Here is a 21,742-nt window from a genome sequence, read left to right as displayed (position 1 = left end):
ACAAAAATGAGACGGATGCAAAGACACAGTGACCTTTGATCATCAAAATCTAAATCAAAAACCTGAGATAATGTGTTCACGAGAATGAGAGTGACAAGGTCATAGCGATCTTGACCTCTGACCACCAAATTCTGTCCAGTTTATTGTGAGCTCAAGAAGACATTTGTGCCAAACTTGAGGAAATTTCCTCAAGGCAAGTCGCACTTACGAGAATGAAACAGATGCAAGGTCACAGTGACCTCTGACCATCAAAATCTTATCAGTTCATTCTTGAGTCCAAGTAAACGTTTGTGCCAAATTGTAGAAAACTCCCTTAAGGGTTCCGGTTATATTGCGTTCACAAGAATGGGCCGGACGTGAGGTCACAGTGAAACTTTGACCACCAAAATCTAATCAGTTCGTTGTTAAAATCCAAGCAGATGTTTGTGCCAAATTAGAAAAAGTCCCTCAAGGCGTTCTTGAGATATCATGTTCATGAGAATGCAACACACAAGGCCACAGTGACCTTAACCTTTGACTAGTTCGTCCTTAACTCAAAGTAGATGTTTGTGCCAAATATGTGTTTTCATTTTCACGTCCATCTTATTGTTTGCTTACGGTTTGTTGTAGGCCTCGTTTCCACTTACGTATATGACTGATGTCCGTAGATCTGTAAATATACAGCGAGTCCAACGCAAGGAAGTGCATTTCCTTACGTATGGATAGAAACCTGATAGAAACTACCTGTGGCCTGTACCTGTAACATTACTCAGATTCACGATGTGTTCAAACTAGATAAACAAGTTATTTTTAATCATCAGCCTGTTAGCAGCCTGTTAGCTAAGCTAGCACACTGTCATACGGTCTCTCTGAAATCCACTGCCAAAGTTCACTTCTTTTTTTAACTTATTCGAGGCAAAGTGCGGACCGAAATATTACAGAGGAGGAGTTTCACAGGCATTTTCCAAAGGAATGAATGGACTGAGGCGTTCACTTGTACTCCCACATGAAGCAAACAAAAAGAGTTGAATGCAATAGATTTAAAGGTGTATTTTACTGTTTCAGTTTTATGCTCTTCTGGATCACCTCTAATGATCCATCCATCCATTTTCATCCCCTTATCCAGGGCCGGGTCTCGGGGGCAGCAGGCTGAGCAAAGCCTGTTCTGGGTCTGCCCCGGGGCCTCCTACCTGTGGGATGTGCCCAGAGCACTGCAAAACTAGTTTACCCTTGGGTATCAATAAAGTAACCTAAACCTGAACCTAACAAGAGGCGCCCAGGAGGATCCTGATCAGATGTTGAACCACCTCAACTGATCTCTTTCAACATGAAGGAGCAGCGGCTCTACTCCGAGCTCCCTCTAAGGATCACTCTGCAGAATTTAACTAAAAGCAGCGGCGGTGTGCGGGCTATCGTGCCCTGGATTTTGCCTCTCAATTTGTTGTGTTATCTAAATTTACAAATTATAAGTTCACCATAACGTGTTGTTTTCTAGATTTATAGAACTACAGCATTTTGTCTTTTTTTTTTTTTTTGTTCTGTGTTTTTGAGGATCGTCTGATTTCATTCTGCTTTTTTAAAGTCGACTCTTCGGACGGATCATCTCTCTGCAGTAAATCTCACATCTCTGACATTGATTTCCACAGGAAGTGATTTCTGTCTGGAAGGAAATCAACATAAAAACTGACGGATGTTCTTAAACGTGTAGGAATGTGAAGCTCACGCTGAATAAATCTGCAGAGGCACCAGGACGCTGCGTCAGACACCAGACAAACTGTCAGTAATCTGCAGCAGGAAGTCTCCAGACACCAGCAGGTCGCTCTGATCGAAGCGTCGATACCACAAACACGGCGCAGATCACCTGACAGACGCCATCGGTCCGGTCCCAACACAACAGGAAGTCCTTCCTTCTCCTCTGAAGCTTTTTATCGGCAGTGTCTGCAACAAATCCCACGACTCCCCGACCCCGAGAAACAAACAGGATGTGGCACAAAACAGAAAAAAAAACTCCTCTCTGATTGGACGGAACATCACGGAGAGGAAGAAGAAGAAGAAGAAGCGCGGCATGTTGAAAGTGCGAAAGTTTTTGCATTCATCAAGAAATGAAAGGAAGTGAAGTTTCTACATGGCTTAAAGCTTCAGAGTTCTCAGCGCTCGCTCAACTCGGGAAACATCTCGTCATCGTCGTGACAGTAATGATGATGATGATTACAACGTGGCGATGAAGAGTAGGTGTGCTCGCCTCCGGGCGCCGTATCAGCAGGGCTTTTTGCATAAAATGTAACTCATCATCATCAACGTCCTGATTTATTTTTTATTTTTTTTCCCGTTTTCAAACAAGCCCCTCCCCCTCGCCCTCCCCCGGCAGATTTCAAATATTTCAACATGAGCAAGAAGATTTTTCCCCGTTTTTTTTTTTTTTTTTTTTTAAGCTTCTTTTTTTTCTTTGTTTTCGTTGTTGTCGCTGTCGTCGTCATCGTGGCGGTTGTTGTTGTCGTTGGTGTGGTTGTAGTTGCTTTTGTTGCTGAACAAAGGGAGTGTTAAAATGGGAGTTCGCCTCCTCCTCCTCCTCCTCCTCCTCCTCCTCCTGCTGCTCCTCCTGTGGGGGGCTCTGCAGGCTATGATCCGTCCTGCTCTGTGCAGTCCTCCTGCTGCTCCTCCTCCTCCTGGTTCCCCAGAGCCCTCCGCTCCACGCTGTTAATCGTCGGGCTCCGCGAGGACTTCAGCAGCTTCTCCTCGAGCTCGTGCAGCGACGGCTCCTTATACATACAGACTGCAGGGCGGGGGAGGAGGGAGGAGGAGAAGAGGACTTTATTAACCAGGATATTAAACATATATTTACACGTACGTAACATAAAAATATATCCATATACACGCAATATAAAATGTGTACACGTATGTAAAATATAAAGTATATATACATGTATGAAATAAATCATATGTACATCTGTGTTATATAAAAAATATATACACATGCAATATAAAATGTGTCGACACGTACGTGATATAAAAAGGAAGGGAGGAGGGGGGGGTTGAGGGAGGTGAACATTAAAGGGGGGGTGGAGGTGGAGAGGTCAAAGGAGAAGGACGTGGAGGAAGAGGAGAAGATGGAGCGATGTAAAGGAGGAAGGGGAAGGTGATAGTTGAGAGATATTTTTAAATGAAGATGGGGGAGGAGGGAGGAGGAGGAGGAGGAGGAGGGGGAGACACAGAGCAGCTGAAAGCAGAGACGTAGCTTCATGTTTCCTGTTAAACCTCCATCTGTGATATTAGAGCTTCAGCCTGTCCTCAAACTCAGAGCAAGTTCCTGCAGGACGACCTCTCTGAGTGATGATCTCCACAGAGCTCACACCTGACGACACACGCTGAGTTCAGGTGCAGCGCGGAGTCAACAAACCCTCTGAGTTCTAACGTTGATGTGATTTTTATGAACACAGACTCCTCATACAGTTCTCACATCTCGTGTTATTTCTTCAGCTGCTCAGTGACAAGTTCAGATGCTAACAGTTTCCCTCTGCCTCCAGTATCTGTGCTAAGCTAGGCTAACCCCATCTAGATCTGTTGGTGTGGCTCTGGACTGAGGAGACTGACGTGTGTCCACAGGTGTGTCGTGGGTCTCACCTTCAATGGGTCTGGGGACGAAGTGTGAGCAGGGTTTGGTCTTCTTCACGCGGTTCCCCTTCATGATGACACCGTCCTTGTTGAGGCCCAGGAACCAGGCCCGGCCCGACTCGTGCTGTCGGTACAGCGTGGACGAGTAGATGACGTAGTAGTTCTCAAACACCGACTCCTTGAACTTACACTCTGCTGTGAACACATCCTGACAAACACACACACACACACACACACACACACACACAGTGAGAACATCATGTTTAAAGTCAGTTTAAATCAGCACTTCACAACAGTCTTGTATTTTCATTGATAGAAAATATGATAGATGAATATGTGATGACGGAAACAACAGAATCAACTGAAGCTTCTTCTTCTTTCGTCCTCTGAGCTCCACAGAATAGTCTGTTCTTTTTCTTATGCAGCAGGTGTGCAGCAAATGACAATAAATGAACCTTGAAGATGTCACGACTGCCGCTTACTGAGGCCCTCTACTGTACATGAAGTTTAAGTCAACCAAAATAAAACAAGAATATTTTAAAGTTTGAAAAAGTTGTTCACACGTGCAGTAATCAAATTGAATTTAATTTGAATTTTATTAACACACAAAATGTGATAAAAACAAGCATGTAAAAATAAACATGGCAGAGTTTGTGCAGGAGAGGTCAGAAACCCAAAGAGGCTCGTGGCGAAATCTTCCCCTCTAGAATTTAAAATCTATTCTATTACAAATTATATTCCTCTCCTAAACATGAGAATATAACAGACAAAACAAGAAAATATAATAATCAGAAATGGAATACACACATAAACTCAGAGTGTTGATGGAGAAACTGTGAGTGAGTGAGTGAGTGAGTGAGTGAGGGGGCGGAGCTGTGAGGAGAGTGTGAGAGAGGAGAGGTGCACAGTGGATTGTGTTATGTGACCCTATATTGTTATAAAAGGTGTTGTCTAAATCTATATCTTGCTTGAAAATATATTGACATATTGTAAACAATTGATATACCGCCCAGCCCTGGTTAGTAGTATAGACATTAGAAATAGAAGAGGCTCCAGTAGAGAGCCTTGAGGCACTCCACAATATAGTTTGATTTTATCTGCGATACAAACATTTCATAATCATGGGCATCCTGGGTGATCCGATTACAAGTGAAAAGACCACGACCCACCAGTTGGGAACCACTGTACTAGACTGCATCGGTCTGAATGTAATGGACCTCATGAACTGAGTGTATCGGCCCTCATGCTCAGATCCTCAGCTCTGCAGGAACTATGAGTTCATGTCAGCTCTGTTTGTACAAAGAGTCCAACTCAGATCCACTCCACACTCTGATGGAAGTAAATTTAGCACATTGCTGTTCCCTCTGTAGCTCAGGTGTGTGTGTGTGTGTGTGTGTGTGTGTGTGTGTTGTTCCCTCTGTAGCTCAGATGTGTGTGTGTGTGCCCTCTGGATATAACAGGTGGTCAGGAGGAGCAGACAGCCAATCAGAGCAGAACAAACCCACATGATGCAGAAGCCTGTTCCAACATTTAACACTCAGTGGAGGTTTTCTAAAGTACAGAAAGAAGACATCATCAAAGACACACTGATTTGTGTCATAGTTTCAAAGTTATGTTATAATTAGGGCCTTGAAAAGGTGTGATTAATTTTTTGGTCCAGAAAATGTCAGAAACAGGAAGTCATCACACAGCTGACTGCTAACACTTTGATTTGTTTGATAAATCACTGGTAAATACTAAAGTTAACTTAGTTTTGATTCTTTGAGAAGTCTGATTGTTGGTGCACTGACCTCTGACCACTAAATTCTAATTAGTTTATTCTTTGGTCCGAGTGGATGTTTGTGTTAAATTTACACAAATTCCCTTAAGGTGTTCTTGAGATATGGTGTTCACAAGAATGAGAAGGATTCAAGAGCACTTTGACCTTCGACCACCTAAATCCAATTGGTTCACCATCGAGTCCAAGTGAACATTTGTGCCAATTAAAAAAGGGTTTTTGCGTTCAATAAATAGGACAGTTTAAGCGGGAAAAGGGGAGAGAAAGAGGGGATGACATGCAGCAAAAGGGCTGCAGGCTGGAGGAGAGCAGGTAGGACAGTGCCTTTGTATATGGGATGCCTGCTGTACCCACTAAGCCACCGGGCGCCCCGTTTGTGCCAAGTTTTGAGACATTTCCTCAAGGTATTCTTGAGATATCTTGTTCACAAGAATGAGAAGATAAGGTCACATAAACCTTGACCATTGACCTTCGACCATCAAAATCCAATTGGCCACCAAAATCATCATTGAGTCCAAGTGAACGTTGGTGCCAAAATTGGATTAACTCCACAGACACAAGCGTTCTTGAGATATCACATTCAAGACAATGAGACAGACGCATGGTCACAGGGACCTTTGACCACCAAAATCAAATCAGTTTATTCTGGAGTTCAAGTGAATGTTTGTGCCAAAATCTGAAGAATTTCCCTCAAGCTATTCTTGAGATATCGCCTTAACAAGAATGAGACAGATGAGGTCACATAAACCTTGACCTTTGACCTTCGACTTCCAAAATACAATTGACTACCACAATCATCTTTGAGTCCAAGTGAAAGTCTGCAAACTTGAATAAATTCCCTAAAAGCATTCATGAGATATCATGTTCACAAAAATGAAACAGATGCAAGGTCTCAGGGACCTTTGACCATCAAAATCGAATCAGTTCATCCTTGAGTCCAAGTGAATGTTTGTGCCAAAATTTAAAGAAATATCCTCAAGGTGTTCTTGAGATATCATGCTCATGAGAATGAGACAGATACAAGGTCATATTGACCTTTGACCACCGAAATCCAATCAGTTCATCCTTGAGTCCCAGTGAACGTCTGTGCCAATTTGAATAAATTCCCTCAAGGTATTCTTGAGATATCGCCTTCACAAGAATGAGACAGATGAGGTTACACAGACCTTAACCTTTGACCACCAAAATCCAATCAATTCATCCTTGAGTCCCAGTGAACGTTTGTGCCAATTCGAATAAATTCCCTCAACCACTTCTTGAGATATCGTGTTCAAAAGGATGGGATGGACAAACGGACAACCCAAAAACATCATGCCTTCGGCTGCTGCTATCAACGGCGCTGAGGTATAAAACACAAGCACAATAATTTTAATGTTGTATTTAGTATTTAAGGCTCCCGCAGGTTCAACACACTCTCGTACAACATGAACACATCTGGAGTTCATTACGTCCACACACATCATGTATGAGCTGCAAACAGCAGAATGACTGATGACGACACATGAAGCAGAGAAAGAAGAGAAGGCAGAAATGAAGGAGCGTCAGAGGGAGGAAGAGGATGACGAAGAGGAGAGGAGGGTTAAAGAAAAAGAGGGAATGGATACCAGCAGGCGGCCTGCATCACATATCAGGACACACCATCATTCAAATGAACAGTGTTTAGACAGCGGGAGCCTCCCAGCACACAACACAACTTTCAGCTGAGCGAGTGAAGGAGCTCCACTCTAATGTTTTTACATAACTGCACTGAGGAAGAGGAGGAGGAGGAGCTAGTGTTCCCTCCATCTGCAGCCACAGCTGAAAACCTGAGTCCATGTTCATCACTTTACCCAAAAATGGGATTAATTCCGTCACTGCAATCCAGTCACCAGATTAAATGTTGGCATTTCTGCAAACCACAGACATGTTACATTTGTACGTCATTACACAGCGGACATGTTGAAACTTTACGTTTCTTTACATTTCAACAACACTGTTTTTTAATGTGTGGGTCGCTACAGAACACCCACATCTGGGGGTTAAAAGCCGCTGAAAACAGCTGTTTTTTTTTGGCCTTGTTGCGTTCATTAGGTTGGACAGTCTAAGTGTGAAAGGGTGAGAAAGAGAGGGGATGACATGCAGCAAAGGCTGGAATCAAGCCCATGGCTGCTGTGGCAAGGATACTGCCCACTGAAACGCCCGCCCACCACTAACATTTTCATGAAATCTTGTCAAAGAAAATGAAACACAGATTTAGTTTCTATTATCAAGATGTATTTTTAGCTCGTCATTGTCTCGTTTTTGTCATGGAAAAATCTATAATAATCCAGCATTATTTATTAATATATTGTATTCTGATTTCATAATCTGAAACTGAAAATGAACTGCTGTGAACAGATAAACATAGAGCAATAAATAGTGCAATATTTCCCGCTAAGAAAAACAGAATCTACAACGTGGTTATCTAGTCCAGTACGTGCAGATGTGAAAGCAAAGACCAGAAGTGAACACACACTGCCAGAGACGCAGGAGTGCAACAGGAAGTTTAGGACATAAATCAACATATCATCTGCGTATAGTAAGACTTTCTTTTATCGGTTCTTGATTTTAGAAATAAAGAGCCCTAAAAATGGCACTGGTCTTCACGTGGCTGTCACCAGCATGAGGGAAACCTTATGTTAAATTCCACAGATGATAAATAGGAACGGCTGAGATGAAAGAAAAATGTTCACATCAGTGCAAACTCTAAATTAAATTCCAAGTTAGAGATTTAGGGCGTCACAGTGATGCAGTGGTTAGCGGGTTCCTGGTTCGAACCCAGGGTGGGAGAGCCCTTCTGCGCAGAGTTTGCATCTCAGTGTGGGTTTCCTCCAGGTGCTCTGACATGTTCTCCCCGTGTCAGCGTGGGTTTCCTCCAGGTGCTCTGACATGTTCTCCCCGTGTCAGTGTGGGTTTCCTCCAGGAGCTCTGACATGTTCTCCCCGTGTCAGTGTGGGTTTCCTCCAGGTGCTCTGACATGTTCTCCCCGTGTCAGTGTGGGTTTCCTCCAGGAGCTCTGACATGTTCTCCCTGTGTCAGCATGGGTTTCCTCCAGGTGCTCCAGCTTCCTCCCACAGTCCAAAGACATACAGGTTAATTGATAACTCTAAATTGTCCGTAGGTGTGAATGTGAGTGTGAATGGTTGTCTGTCTCTATGTGTCAGCCCTGTGATAGTCTGGTGACCTGTCCAGGGTGAACCCTGCCTCTCACCCAGTGTCAGCTGGGATAGGCTCCGCCCCCCCGCGACCCCTAACACGATGAGCAGTTACGTAAAATGAATGATGAATTCTCAAAAGCAGACAAAAGTGTCAATAAACCAAATTACACCTCAACAAAACATCAACTCTGACTCGTTCAGTCCATTAAAAACAATCTATATACTGTTTTATATCTTGTTTTAAGTATTAACAACAATACTACAACAATAAAATCAGATATTTCAGACTTTGTTTCTGATCATCTTGTCTGACTAAAGGCTAGCGGGGGAGGGGGTGTTACCATATTGGAATAATATCGGACTAATGGAACGGATCTTCTCATTCAGTAAAAAGCCACATCAAGTCCAAGTGTCGTCTCGCAGTTACACTTCCTGTGAGGATGTAACAGGATTGCAGCAGCTATGTTAACAGTGAATTTATAATAATAACTGCCATTTTATCTCTGTGGTCATGTTTGAAACGAAGCTTCCTGCCTCTCAGAGAAAAGCTGCCCGAGGTCACCTCTTCTTGTTTGCACTGTATCATCTCCATCATCCCTCTCTTCCTCCATCACTCTGGCTCCTCTCTGATGCTGCGCACACAGCGACTCAAGAATTGCATTTTAAAGTTTTATGGAAGGAGCGGACATGAATTATGGATGGAGGATGGACTCAGTGAGGCAGAGCAGCGATGCAACAACTGTAGCTGTACTCTGTCTTCACTGCACGCTGATGATCAGGGCTGTCTCTTAATTATCGTCACTATTAACTTTTGGTATCAAACACAGGGTGTTTTCAAATGAAACTTTTAGATCCAGAGAAATGTCATATATATCTAAAGAGTTTGTTTTTTAATTATAACTATATTTGCTTTTGCAGCAGCACAATACTGCAGTTTAAACATCAAGAGTCTATAATTATAATTATTATATATAGAATAATTATTGTCAAACTTGAATCATATGATACAGAAATCTGTTGTATGAACATTTACAGATTTAATTGAAAACTTTTTGTCAGAGCACCTGGAGGAAACCCACGCTGACATGGGGAGAATATGTCGGAGCACCTGGAGGAAACCCACGCTGACACGGGGAGAACATGTCGGAGCACCTGGAGGAAACCCACGCTGACACAGGGAGAACATGTCAGAGCACCTGGAGGAAACCCACGCTGACACAGGGAGAACATGTCAGAGCACCTGGAGGAAACCCACGCTGACACAAGGAGAACATGCAAACTCCACACAGAAGGGCTCCCCCACAATGGGGTTCATACCAGGATCCCTCTTGCTGTGAGGCGACCACACTAACCACTGCACCACTGTGCCTCCAGAATCAAAAGTGTTTTTCATAAAAAGTTTGCAGCTGTGCTAGAAGCCTGAGATCTTTTCAAGCTACTGTGTGACGAGAAGAAACTCAGAAACTGGAAACAAAAACTGGCTACAAAGTGAATAAGAGACAGACAGGCAGACAGACAGGCAGACAGACAGGCAGACAGATAGGCCGATAGACAGGTAGACTTTCTTACTGATGTATAGAGGAATCCCTCTGCGTTCATGGCCACGTAGAGTCCAGCCTTCACTCCCTGGATGGCCACAACCCTCAAACCTACTGGGATCAGGTTAAACAGAGCTGCAGGGCGACAGACAGACAGACAGACAGACAGACAGACAGACAGACAGACAGTGTTGGTTACTGCAGAGGTAGAGAGAGGTCACATGTACCTTAATACATCACTTAATTCATGGTAGAATGAGTCTGAAACAAAAAAATCTCTTTCTTTCAAAATGATGAAACAAAAGTGATACTTCCTACAAACAACAGAGAGAATCCATTTTGTATTTAAAACAAGAAACATCTGTGTAAACGGAAATGTTTCAGCACTTTAAACTGTGCGAGTGTTTAACGCAGGTTAAAATGCGTCCTCAGCCTGCTGGATGTGACGCTTCCAGCTGATAAACACAGAAAACGCCGCTGAACAAAAGAGAGGAGAGGAGAGGAGAGGAGAGAGGGATGAAGTGATGAGAGGTGATTTAATCCTCGGGGACAGAGAGCTGCAGTGTGGGTGAGGATGAAGAGGAGGAGGTGGAGGAGGAAGAGGCCTGTGGCGATGGCTGCTGTTAATCCTCCTTTATTTAACTCAGAGACAGAGATGATCTGAGAGAGAGGGGGGAATCCAAAACATCTCTTCCTCCTCCTCCTCCTCCTCCTCTTCTTCCACTTGTCCTCTTTTTGCTTCTCGTTTCCAAACCAGAGGATTTAAGAGGAGAAGCAGCAGGATCTGTAATCCTGAGCTCATCCGGCCGCTCGCAGAGATTCAACAGAAACAAACTGAGATACATGTGTGACGTTCATGTCTTTGATTACTGACTGAAATGTGTCCGAGCAGCCGCAGCATCAGACGTCTGCTCAGATTCACCGCCTCGTTCACTTCTTCAAAGATCACTTCCTGATTCATATTTAAATCTCACCAATCATGTTGCTCTGCTGTCAAACACAGAGCCTCACCTTTATCAGATTATGTTCCTGTGAACGTTTCCTAAAGCAGACTGAAGTGTGTCAGGGCCACACATGAGGGTGAATGGATTTAAAAGAAGAGAGTGGTTATGTTCAGAATAAAGGCGAAATTTCAGTAATAATGCCAGGCATTGGAAAAATTATAATAATAGTCAGAGGAGAATGATTCTTTTATTTTACATCACGTGAATAAAGTCTAAACGCTGAGTATAAATTCAGATGTCTAGCGTTAAGTTGAAATAACATTTTGAGAATTTATTTATTTTATTGCCAAACATAAGAAAAACGTTATAATAATTTCAATTTTGCTTTAAGAGAATAAAGTCAAAATATTGCAAATAAAGTTTCAATGTTGGGAAAAAGTTGAATTTTTAGTATTAGTGCTCGGCATTTCTTTATTTTGCATTACGAGAATAGAACCAGTTGTCAAGAATAAAGTCGAACTTTTATTATTAGTGTCATGAAAAAGACAAAAAAAAAATCAGGAGAGGAAGTTTTTAAATTTTGTATAAAGAGAATTGTCATAATGTCGAGAACAAAGGTTGAAATGTTGAGAACAGAGTCAAACTTTCAGTATTCGTGCCATGCATAAAGAAATCAGAGGAGGAAGATTTTTTTAAATTTTGCATCATGAGAATAAAGTTTGAAATGTCCAGAACAAATTCCAAATATTGCCAATAAAGTCGAAATGTTGGGAAAAAGTTGAATTTTTATTGTTAGTGCTGCACGAGAAAACATCATTTAGAAGATGATTTTTTTAATACATTAATTAATATTTTTCATTACAAGAATGAAGACGAACGGTTGAGAATAAAGTCACATTTTTAGTATAAGCACCAGGCACGAGAAAATAAATCAGAGGATGTTTTAATAATTTTTTATTTTGCATTACAAGAACAGTCGATTGACGAGAATAAAGTCGAAATGTTCAGAATAAAGTTGTAATACCATTTCAAGAATAAAGTCTTCATGTAAGTAGAGTTGTACCGATACCGATACCAGTATCGGAAATGCCTCCGATACTGCCTAAAATGCGGTATCGGGTATCGGCGAGTACAGCCTATGACCAATCTGATACCACGTAATGCCTCACGTCAGAGTTTAAAAAGCATTCTACTGTAGCCTTTAAAATGTCTTTTTACCACATTGTGTGGCTGCACTTTAACCTGTGTCTTGATCTGTGTCAACACTGGATAATAATAATAATAAAAGTTTTATGGCATTCATTCTACTATTATGTATTTATTTCTTAATATTTTACACAGAGTTTTAGGAGTTGAGACATACAACAATTCATATCCCATCCATTTTTTATTTTACGTGCTGGTATCGGATTGATACTCGGTGTCAGCAGATACCTAAGGTTCAGGGATCGGAATCAGTATCGGGAAGGAAAAAGTGGTATCGGTACATCTCTACCTGAAAGTAAAATCAAAATAAAGTCTAAATGTCAAGAATAAATTCAAACTTTAAATTGTATTGCCGAGCACAGAATAAAGCAAATCAGAGGAGATTTAAAAAAAAAACATTTGCATCACAAATGTAACGATGAAATGTCAAAAAAAAGTAAAGTTAAAATCTGAAGAACAAATTTCACGTTTCAAGATTAAAGTCGAGCTTTTGAGATGAAATCAAACTTAGCGTTAGCGTATACAGCTGCCTCGACAAAATGCCTCCTGTAGATGAATCAGTAAACCCGTACTTCAGAATCAGTTTTAATATCAATGACATTATTTGTCTTCCAGTGCAGTCACACAGTGTGGTCATAAGAATCAGGACTTTGAAAATATTTTTGCCAAAAATTGTGTCTGTTCAGAAGAAGAGAGCGAACAAACTCTGAAGAGGACGCTGCACATGCTAAAGTATCAACGGTCACACGTGTGCAACACACAGAGGATGTGTTTCATCACAGGCTGCACATTTTGACTTTATTCTTCAAATAAAAAGAAATATATAAAAACCATCGTCCTCTGATTTATGATTCGTATATCTGGCACTAAAAAGTTTGACTCCAAAATTTCGACTTTATTCTCGTAACGCAAAATAAAAAAAAGCCCTCCTCTCATGCCAAGATTTTTTTGTGAGTTTTATTGATGAGTTTAACATTTTAAAGTCATATGTCTATATTCTTTAATGAGTCATGTGACCTGGTTGAGGTCAGTTCAGAACGAACGATCGTGCTGCACGTTCACGATAAACTCAAATTAAACCTCAAATCAGCCACGACGCTCCTCACAAGCTTGATGAATATTTACGCCCTTCATCATAGATGTGATTCTGTCATCATCTCTGTTCTCTGCGTCCGTATGAGCAGAAACAGGAAGGAACGAGAAGAAGAGAATAAAAACAGAACAGATGGAAACAGAACATGAGGAGAAGCAGAAAATGGGATTAATGTGAGAGGGTTATTGTTGAGGAGATTCCTCCAACACACACAGATACATTCACACTGACGTCGCCAACAGAAGGTTTCTGAGGATGAGGAGGAAGACGAAGGCAATGAAACTGTGAATCAGTCGAAGGACACAGATCTGTCGTTTAATGTCAGCTGTTCTTCCTTTTATTTCTGTATTTCTCTGTGACGTTGTCAAAGTGTTTCAGACCTGATGTGATAAATGAAACTAACAGGAGCGTCTCTGTTGGTCAGGAGTGAGCTCAAGTTATCGACTCATCTACGAGTCTTACATTTAGATGCTTCTTGGAAACACCTCTGAAACTAAGCTGGTCATGAAATCCCTTCTGTGATGATCTGAGCTTTAAGAAGCTTTGTTAAGCTGCAGCAGAGTCGAGGTGTGTGTGCAGAGTCGAGGTGTGTGTGCAGAGTCAGGGGGACAGTGACAGAAAACTTTGGCATTGAAAATAAAACTTTGGAGCGAAGAGAGTGAAGTCTTGGCGGCGACCCACCATCACCTTGGTGTCGGTGGCCCTGTTGGTGTGCGTGGAGGAGCTGATCCTCGCCCTCGAGGACAGACGCTACGTGACACCGAAGCATAGCGGCATCGTTTTTGTGCACTGTGAAAAACGCCTCTAACCATTGAGAAATTGCATCGACATTTCTACTGTTCTGCGTTTTAAAATTGATAAAATTTTTATTATCCAATTCGTCAATGTTTTTGGCATCACAGAAATCATCCGGCCGTCCCTGGTGTTTCCCTCTGCTATTGTTTTTGACACATAACTGTCTGGTTAAAGCTAACTTTAACTGGAATAACGTTAGCTAATACGTGTCAGCTAGCTAACGTTGTCGTCCAAGTACACTGAACCCTGGAGTCGCCGCTCGTGGCCATGTTCAAGTTTTATTCCATTTCTGACATCAGATCTGAAACACTGGACCTTTAATGTGTGTGTTGTATTTCTCAGTTCAGTTCCTGGTCTCAGTGTCGCTGCTCCGGCTCCGTGTGTCGGCGTGAGGACGAGGAGAACAGCTGTCAGCGTGTTAAAGACTCACTGTAGTCGCTGTTCTCGTCCTTGTTTCCACTGATGGCTCCATCAGGCTGCATCTGCAGGAAGAAGCCCTGCTCACTGAAGAGACGCGTCACGATGCCCTTCAGCTGCGGCTCTGAAACACACACACACACACACACACACACACACACACACACACACACACACACACACACAGAGTTTGTAGTTTGGGATCAGCGCTACAGAGGCTGCAGAACCATCACAGCTCTAAACACACTTTGACCACATTCATTATTCAGCTGGATTTGATGTAAGAGCAGCGACATGTGCTGCTGCTGCTGTCGGAGGACCTCCTCACCTCACTCACTCTTCTTCTGCAGCTTCTCCGCGGTCTAAACCTCGTGCTCGTATACTGAAGCTCATACACTTATTGTACTGTCTCAAAATCTTTACTCCATGTTATCTCTCGTCCTTTTATTTGATCTCATTTTATTTAATCTTCTTTCACCTCTTGTCACGCTATAACATCTTATCTCCTCTGTCCTCAGTTCATCCCCCTCTTTTCTTCTTTCATTTAATCTCTTCTCTTCATGATCTTATCTCACACTTGATCTCCTCTAATTTTATCATATTTAATATTATTAATCTCTCATCTTGTCATCTCTCATCATCTCAACTGATCTCATCTTTTTAACTCTGCAATAGAAACAGTCCACCAGTCCTACACTGGTATCTATGCTTGTTGTCATGTCATTTCTTGGAGTTTCCTTAAATGCTTCACATCCTTAAAATATGTACAACACAAGGAACAAAGTTATGGATGTCAATAAACTATAATAACTGATAAAAGTAAAAAATGTGTCCTGTGCAGATTATTCAGTTTAAGAGATACGATCATTTCCATGAGCAGACTGCAAAGACGTTCTGATTCATCATTTATTCCTCTGGCACCACCGTCTGTTCATCTGTAACGTAGCGTAAGGACATCGTTGTGAGTTTACAACATGTCGACGTGAACGACAGAAGCTTCAGCTCTCTGCTGCAGAAAGAATAAATGTTTTAGCTAGTGTGGTTTTTATTTTAGATTGATACATAAACAGGATGCAAACGATCTCCTGCAGCCGAGAGACACAAACACTGACCAACGGGACCAGACTGGCCGACCCGTATGCTCTCACTCAGTGGATGGATGATGTCACAGGAAGCCAATCTTACAAAGGAGGACCACACTTGTTTGTTTTGCTATGGAAGCTAACGTTAGCTAATGTGCTAAAAAGTTAGCGTTCCAGAGAAATCCAATATTCCTCTTAATCCCTCCCCAGTTTCTGATGAGGTGGACATGATAACCCTTAATACACATAACCTTATTCATCCCTACAACAGGAAATACTTTTTCCCTAACCTGATATGAAGTGTGCGCTGCACATGTGAGCATTTTTGATGATGGCCTCCGTCCAGTCCTTTGGTCTTATCACATTTAACCATAGTTGTCTTTGTTTTTGTTGACGGGCAGTGGCGGCTGGTTTTGAGCCATGACTCCTTCTATTCTGGCTCCCAATAACACAACAAGACAAACACATTTTAACACTCCTATGGAGCCTACAGCCCTGTGGGGGAGAGGCAGCTGCACCTCCAGCTGATAACATGATGTCATCGTGACGTCGGCCCCAAGAGGGTCAACCTTCTGCAGCCGTCCGGTTTCAATTAATTCGTCTTCCCTTATTTTACTTCTAATTTAACCTCTCATATTCCCTCCATCATCTTCTTTCATCCCTTCTCACATTATCTCATTAATCCTCACCTTATGTCATCTCATGTCCTCTGACCTCACCTTATTTTAATCTATCTCCTTTTATCTCACCTCCTGTCTCCTGTCCTCTCCTCTCATCTCTCGTCTCCCAGTTCATATAATCTCATCTAATCTCCTCTCATCATATCTTGTATCATCACAGCTCACCTCCCCTTCTCTTCTGTCATGTCACCTTTCATCTCCTTCCTCCTCTTGTCACCTCGTCTCCTCTCACCTGCTCTAATCTCACTGAGTCATATCTCAGGTAACATCATCTCGCTTCAACCTGTTGTATCCCCGCTCATGTTATCAATCTTTGATTATTGCAGCACTCTGTGACACTGCAGAAAATAAATACGTGTCACTGTACGAGAGGCTCACACTGATTGGTCAGATTTTCCCGTCATACGTTCACTGAGACACACACACAGCATCACACCTGTCCGTGTCCGGCCCACATCCTGCATCCTGCCTGAAGGTGTGAGGACGTAAACATGATGGAGGCCGAAGACATGAAGTGATGCTCCACATGACAATGTGGGACAGAAGGACTCATCTCCGGCAGAAATAGACCAACATACAGAGAGAGGCTAATGTGGAGCAGGCTGCTGTGCTACTTAACATTCACACTGACAGACAGACTGGAGCCCAACTGGTGGGTCGCGGTCCCAAAGTGGGTCACGGGTCCACTCTGAGTGGACCGCAAGTGACTCAGGGACGAGTCAAGTAGGTAAAAACAGACTTTATTTTAGAGTACATTGAATTCTGGCACAGAGCTTTTATTTTGAAGTGCTGTTTCCTGCTGTAGAGTGAGTGACTAACAGACAGCTACTCAACAGAGACAACAAACTAGCTCCAGGACACGGCCAACACAAGTCCAAGACCTTGAACTCATGACTCAGGACAAATCTGGACCCTGTGACTGGACCAGTTGGGACCCACTGGACTAAAGAGTCCTGAGCGGGCACGGCGCCAAACCCGGGTTAGAGGGAGCTACAGTCACATCACACACCATGGTGTAACGATATCGATTCAGTGAGCCAACATCAATAATGCAAAGTGGAAACTCTGATCCATGTTATCGTAGAGATGTGCCTTTATTTTGAGATTCCCACTGCACATCTGTGTCATCGTCAAACAGCGGCAGGCAGGTAACAGCCAGAAGAGAAACACGATGAGGTCATTTACTCGGGAATAAATCAGCAGTGTGGATCTCAGAGAGAAGATGAGTCAACAGACGAAGCACAGACACAAAACACTCGGGAAACACGATAAACCTGCCTCGTCTGTCGTCTTACTCTGCTAAAGGTGCGGACACACCAAACCGACATCGAAGAACTAGCGCCGATGAAAGCCAACTGTTGTGTCGTCTACGTCGCCTCACGTCGCCCTGTGTCAGTTGCATCTGAACACACTACACGGACGTATGTTCTGCGCCTGCGTGAGAGAGAGCGGAGTGAGAGAGTGGTACATCCTGTCAGCCGAGGTGTTTCCTATCTGTGCAGCCGAGCACCGCAGCACCTCCACGGACTATTACATCCAGACGGTCCCGGTGTTTCCTCCGCAGGCTCCACTTCACTCAGCTGCCCGATAAACCCGCTGCTTCTTCCCACTTTAACCTGAATAACAAACCAGGGCTCGGTGCTCCGGTTGGATCCAAACGGAGAGCCGGGGCTAGCTCAGAGACTAGCGGAGGCTAACTGGCTGTGCTTCCCTCCGGTCGTGCTGCGGCTAACGCTCCGCTAGCCGCTCCCAGCTAGCTCCGGTTTGTTATTCAGGTTAAAGTGGGAAGAAGCAGCGGGTCTGTGGGGCAGCTGAGTGAAGTGGAGCCTGAGGAGGAAGCACCGGTTAGCCCCGGTTTCACTACAGGCAGATTCACTCGCTACAGGGGCGAGGAAATAAAACCTGAACAGCCAATCAGAGTGATCTCTCTCACCGACAAGCTCCGCCGCCGATTCAACATGCTCAATCGGCCGAAAAGCCGCCGACGCCGAAGTGCCGACGGTGCGGGACACACCGCAAAAACTAGGGCGACAGACCAACGACAGGCCAACCGTCGGCTTGGTGTGTCAGGGCCTTAACTTGTTGCTAGCGCTACGGCAACATACGCTGCTCTGGAAAATCGTGCATACAAGCTGAAATTCAAGCGTGCTGTTCTTTAGGGAGATACTGTCACTTTAACAGATGGTGAGTAAGAAAAAGTTTAAATGATCCGTTATTTCGTTCAACTATGAGAAAGGCTGCAACGTATAAGATTTCCATGTTTCTGATCATAAAGTCAGTTTAACTGCTTATATTCATTTATGATTTTTATGTGTTGTCATTTAGAAAAAAACGAGTGGCAGGATCCTTAACTGGATTGAAGTGAAACTGGATCGTTGTCCAAAGAATCAATATAACATCATAGATATGTGAATAACATTGATCATGCTGGTCCTAACATTGATGGGGACGCCACTTGACGCACTCCACCCAACCGAACAACGTTACAGACCATGAACCCCCCCGTCATTACACAACACTCCCCAACAGCAGAGGCCCCCAGCAGGACCATGCAGCATGCCACACCACAAGAACTGTTCAGGAACAACCCAAGAAACATGACAAAGAGTTCAAGGCGTCAACCTGGCCCTAAAGCCACCAGATCTCAGTCTGATCAAACACCTGGTGCGTGCCGGTAACTCATGTCAAAACCTACAAGACCATAAGAATCCAACGCCTTGATGCCAGACACCACAGGACACCCCTGCAGAAGTCCTGTATCCATGCCTTGACATGTCAGAGATGAGTCAGATCCAAGGAGGCCCCACCCTTGATTGGGCGTACCTCTGGGGTGCTTGATTCAGATTGGGATCTGGGGAATTTGAAGGCCAGATCGATGTCTTGAGCTCTTTGTCACGTTGCTTTGTCCTACTGGAAGGGAGGAGGGGCTCTGCTGTTGCCATGAGAGGGGGTACTTGGTCTACAACAGTGTTTGGGTGGGTGGAGGGCGTCAAGTAGCATCCACATGAATGCCAGCACCAAAGGTCTCCCAGCAGAACGTTGCATTGTGACGAAATGACTAATGTTAATCACTTCATCTGTCAGTGGCTGATCGGTGTGTGTACTGTGTATATATTTAAAATCCAGAGGTATTTTTGTGAGGGAAGCTATATTTATAAGTGTGTGTGTGACACTGTGTGAGGAGGTGTGAATTTTTAACACATCTCTGAACCTGCAGGGTGAAAAATAAAACACCTCATCACATGCTGTTTCCTGAACTGAGACGTGATGAAGATGACACATCCTTTAAAACTGAGCCGCGTGTTAACGAAGCGCCGTCACATTTCAACCAACTGTTTCAACTATGCTGCTTAAAAATAGAATAATATTTAAGAATAAAAATCTGTTCCTGTGACACATCGTCTGTCTCACAGAAAGTGATGAGTTCTATACTTCCTGTTTGTTTTGGACGACACAGCTGCCAGAATAAATGTTGGCTGTGTCCTTCTCTGCAAACCACGCACGTTTCATTTGTGCGTTTCATATGTGGCAGATATAAAGAAAGTTTATGTTTCTTTATGTTTACTTTATATGCTGTCAAAGATTGTGGTCAAAGTGTGGATGTGGTTATAAAAACAACATGTTTTAGCTTGAAATATACCCAGTTTGTCACCAAAAACACGGCTGGAAATGTCCCAAAGTCTCGGTAAACCATACCTGGTTTGGTCGCCACAAACGTGACTGGGAACGCCCAGTTGACTCGTTCCAACATACCCACTTTGGCGGCTACAAACATGAATAGAAATGTCCCAGTGTCTCATTTAAACAAACCTGTTTTGGTTGCCAAAAACACCGCTTGAAATGTCCTGATGTCTTGTTAAAACATACACCAGTTTGGTCCCCACAACCACGACTAGAAATGTCCTGATACCCAGTTTGGGAAAGTCTCTTTATAACGTACCTAGTTTTGTCACCACAAACAAGACTGGACATGTCCTGATGTCGTACCGGTTTGGAGGCCAAAAACACGGCTGGAAAAGTTCAGATGACTTATCTAAACTGTCCCATTTGGTGGCCACAAACATGGCTGTTAATGTCTCAATGTCTCTTTAAACATACCCGGTTCTGTCAACACAAACAAGACTGGCAATGTCTCGACGTCTCGTCAAAACGTCCAGTTTGGTGGCAGCAAAAACAGCTGGAAATGTCCCAATGTCCTGTTAAAACATACCCGGTTTGGTGTCTACAAATATGACTGGACATGTTCTAATGTCTCTTGGAAACATACTTGGTTTGGAGGCCAAAAATACAGCTGAAAAAGTCCCAATGACTTATTAAAACAGACCCGATTTGGTGGCCACAAACATGACTGTTAATTTCAATAATGTCTCTTTAAACATACCCGGTTTTGTCCCCACAAACAAGACTGGAAATGTCCTGACGTCTTGTTAAAACATACACCAGTTTGGTCCCCACAACCACGACTAGAAATGTCCTGATACCCAGTTTGGTTGCAACAAAAACAATTGGAAATGTCTCAACGTCTCATTTAAACGTACCTAGTTTTGTCCCCACAAACAAGACTGGAAATGTCCTGATGTCCTGTTAAAACATACTCGGTTTGGTGGCCACAAATGCAGCTGGAAATGTCATGGTAACTCATTAAAACATTCCCACTTAAGTCGCTACAAACGAGACAGGAAATGTCCCAACGTCAAATTAGAAATGTTGATATGATAAGTAATAACTTATGTGTAAGATATCTGGTGTTTGCAGAAACGTCCAATGCCAACATTTTCTTTCTGGTGACTGTTTGAGGATGAACAAAAGGCAAATTTGAGTTATTCCACATATATTTTTGAAAACATCGTCGCTACTTTCCATAAAGAACTGATGGAAAAAGTATCTACAACAATTTTGTTTCATTTGGTTCTGACCTCATATAAACTCTGATTTCATTTTTCATTTTTACATGACTGCTGAGACAAATGTTCAGTAAATCAAATATATTTTGGTCGATCAAGTTTTGGAAGTGAGAGTAAATATGATCATCAGCATGAGCAGTGACAGAAACCAGCTGAACTCACAGAACATGAGAGACACCGTCCTCCAGAGGACGTCTGTCCCTCTGAGAGTATTTAAATGTGAAGATGGTTATTATGAATGAAGCATGTTAATGGGTGATGTAAACAGCTGCTGACAGCAAGTATTGATCGTGTGGTTGATCAATAACCGACAGCCTTTGTGTCAGAGTCACTGTGAGTCAGCAGGAAACAATCAGCTGCTAAAAGCTACGACTACTTTATGTTTTATATCTTTGAATCACATTTTTGTTGCATATTTTTCTTAAATTTTACAGGATCAGTTTTGGACGGAGCACAATTTCATTCAGAGTATGACCGAACATACAGGACGATTTACCAACTGGCCTTTATGTATTTGTGCAGCTCGCACCTCTGAGACT

The 21,742-nt window shown here is 43.0% G+C and overlaps 1 protein-coding gene across 4 annotated transcripts in view; it reads right to left on the bottom strand.

Moving 5' to 3' along the window:
* The window catches only part of LOC126403377 (fibroblast growth factor 12-like), a 75,302-nt gene that overhangs the window by 7,098 nt on the left and 46,462 nt on the right, over positions 1-21,742 (bottom strand). The window contains exons 2-5 of one of the 4 annotated variants that reach the window (XM_050065999.1): positions 14,551-14,661; positions 10,114-10,217; positions 3,601-3,799; positions 2,675-2,752 (exon numbers count right to left, since the gene is read on the bottom strand). In XM_050065999.1, coding sequence (XP_049921956.1) covers positions 2,675-2,752; positions 3,601-3,799; positions 10,114-10,217; positions 14,551-14,661 — 492 coding nt within the window. Of the gene's footprint in view, positions 1-2,402; positions 2,753-3,600; positions 3,800-10,113; positions 10,218-14,550; positions 14,662-21,742 lie in introns of those variants that run through there. The other 3 variants (XM_050066009.1, XM_050066017.1, XM_050066026.1) reach the window with 3 other exon arrangements.

Source organism: Epinephelus moara, chromosome 2 (genome assembly GCF_006386435.1).
Source record: "Epinephelus moara isolate mb chromosome 2, YSFRI_EMoa_1.0, whole genome shotgun sequence".
In the NCBI taxonomy this organism is placed as follows: domain Eukaryota; kingdom Metazoa; phylum Chordata; class Actinopteri; order Perciformes; family Serranidae; genus Epinephelus; species Epinephelus moara.
Note: the sequence above shows the minus strand (reverse complement) of the source record. Positions and strands in the feature narration are given on the sequence as shown.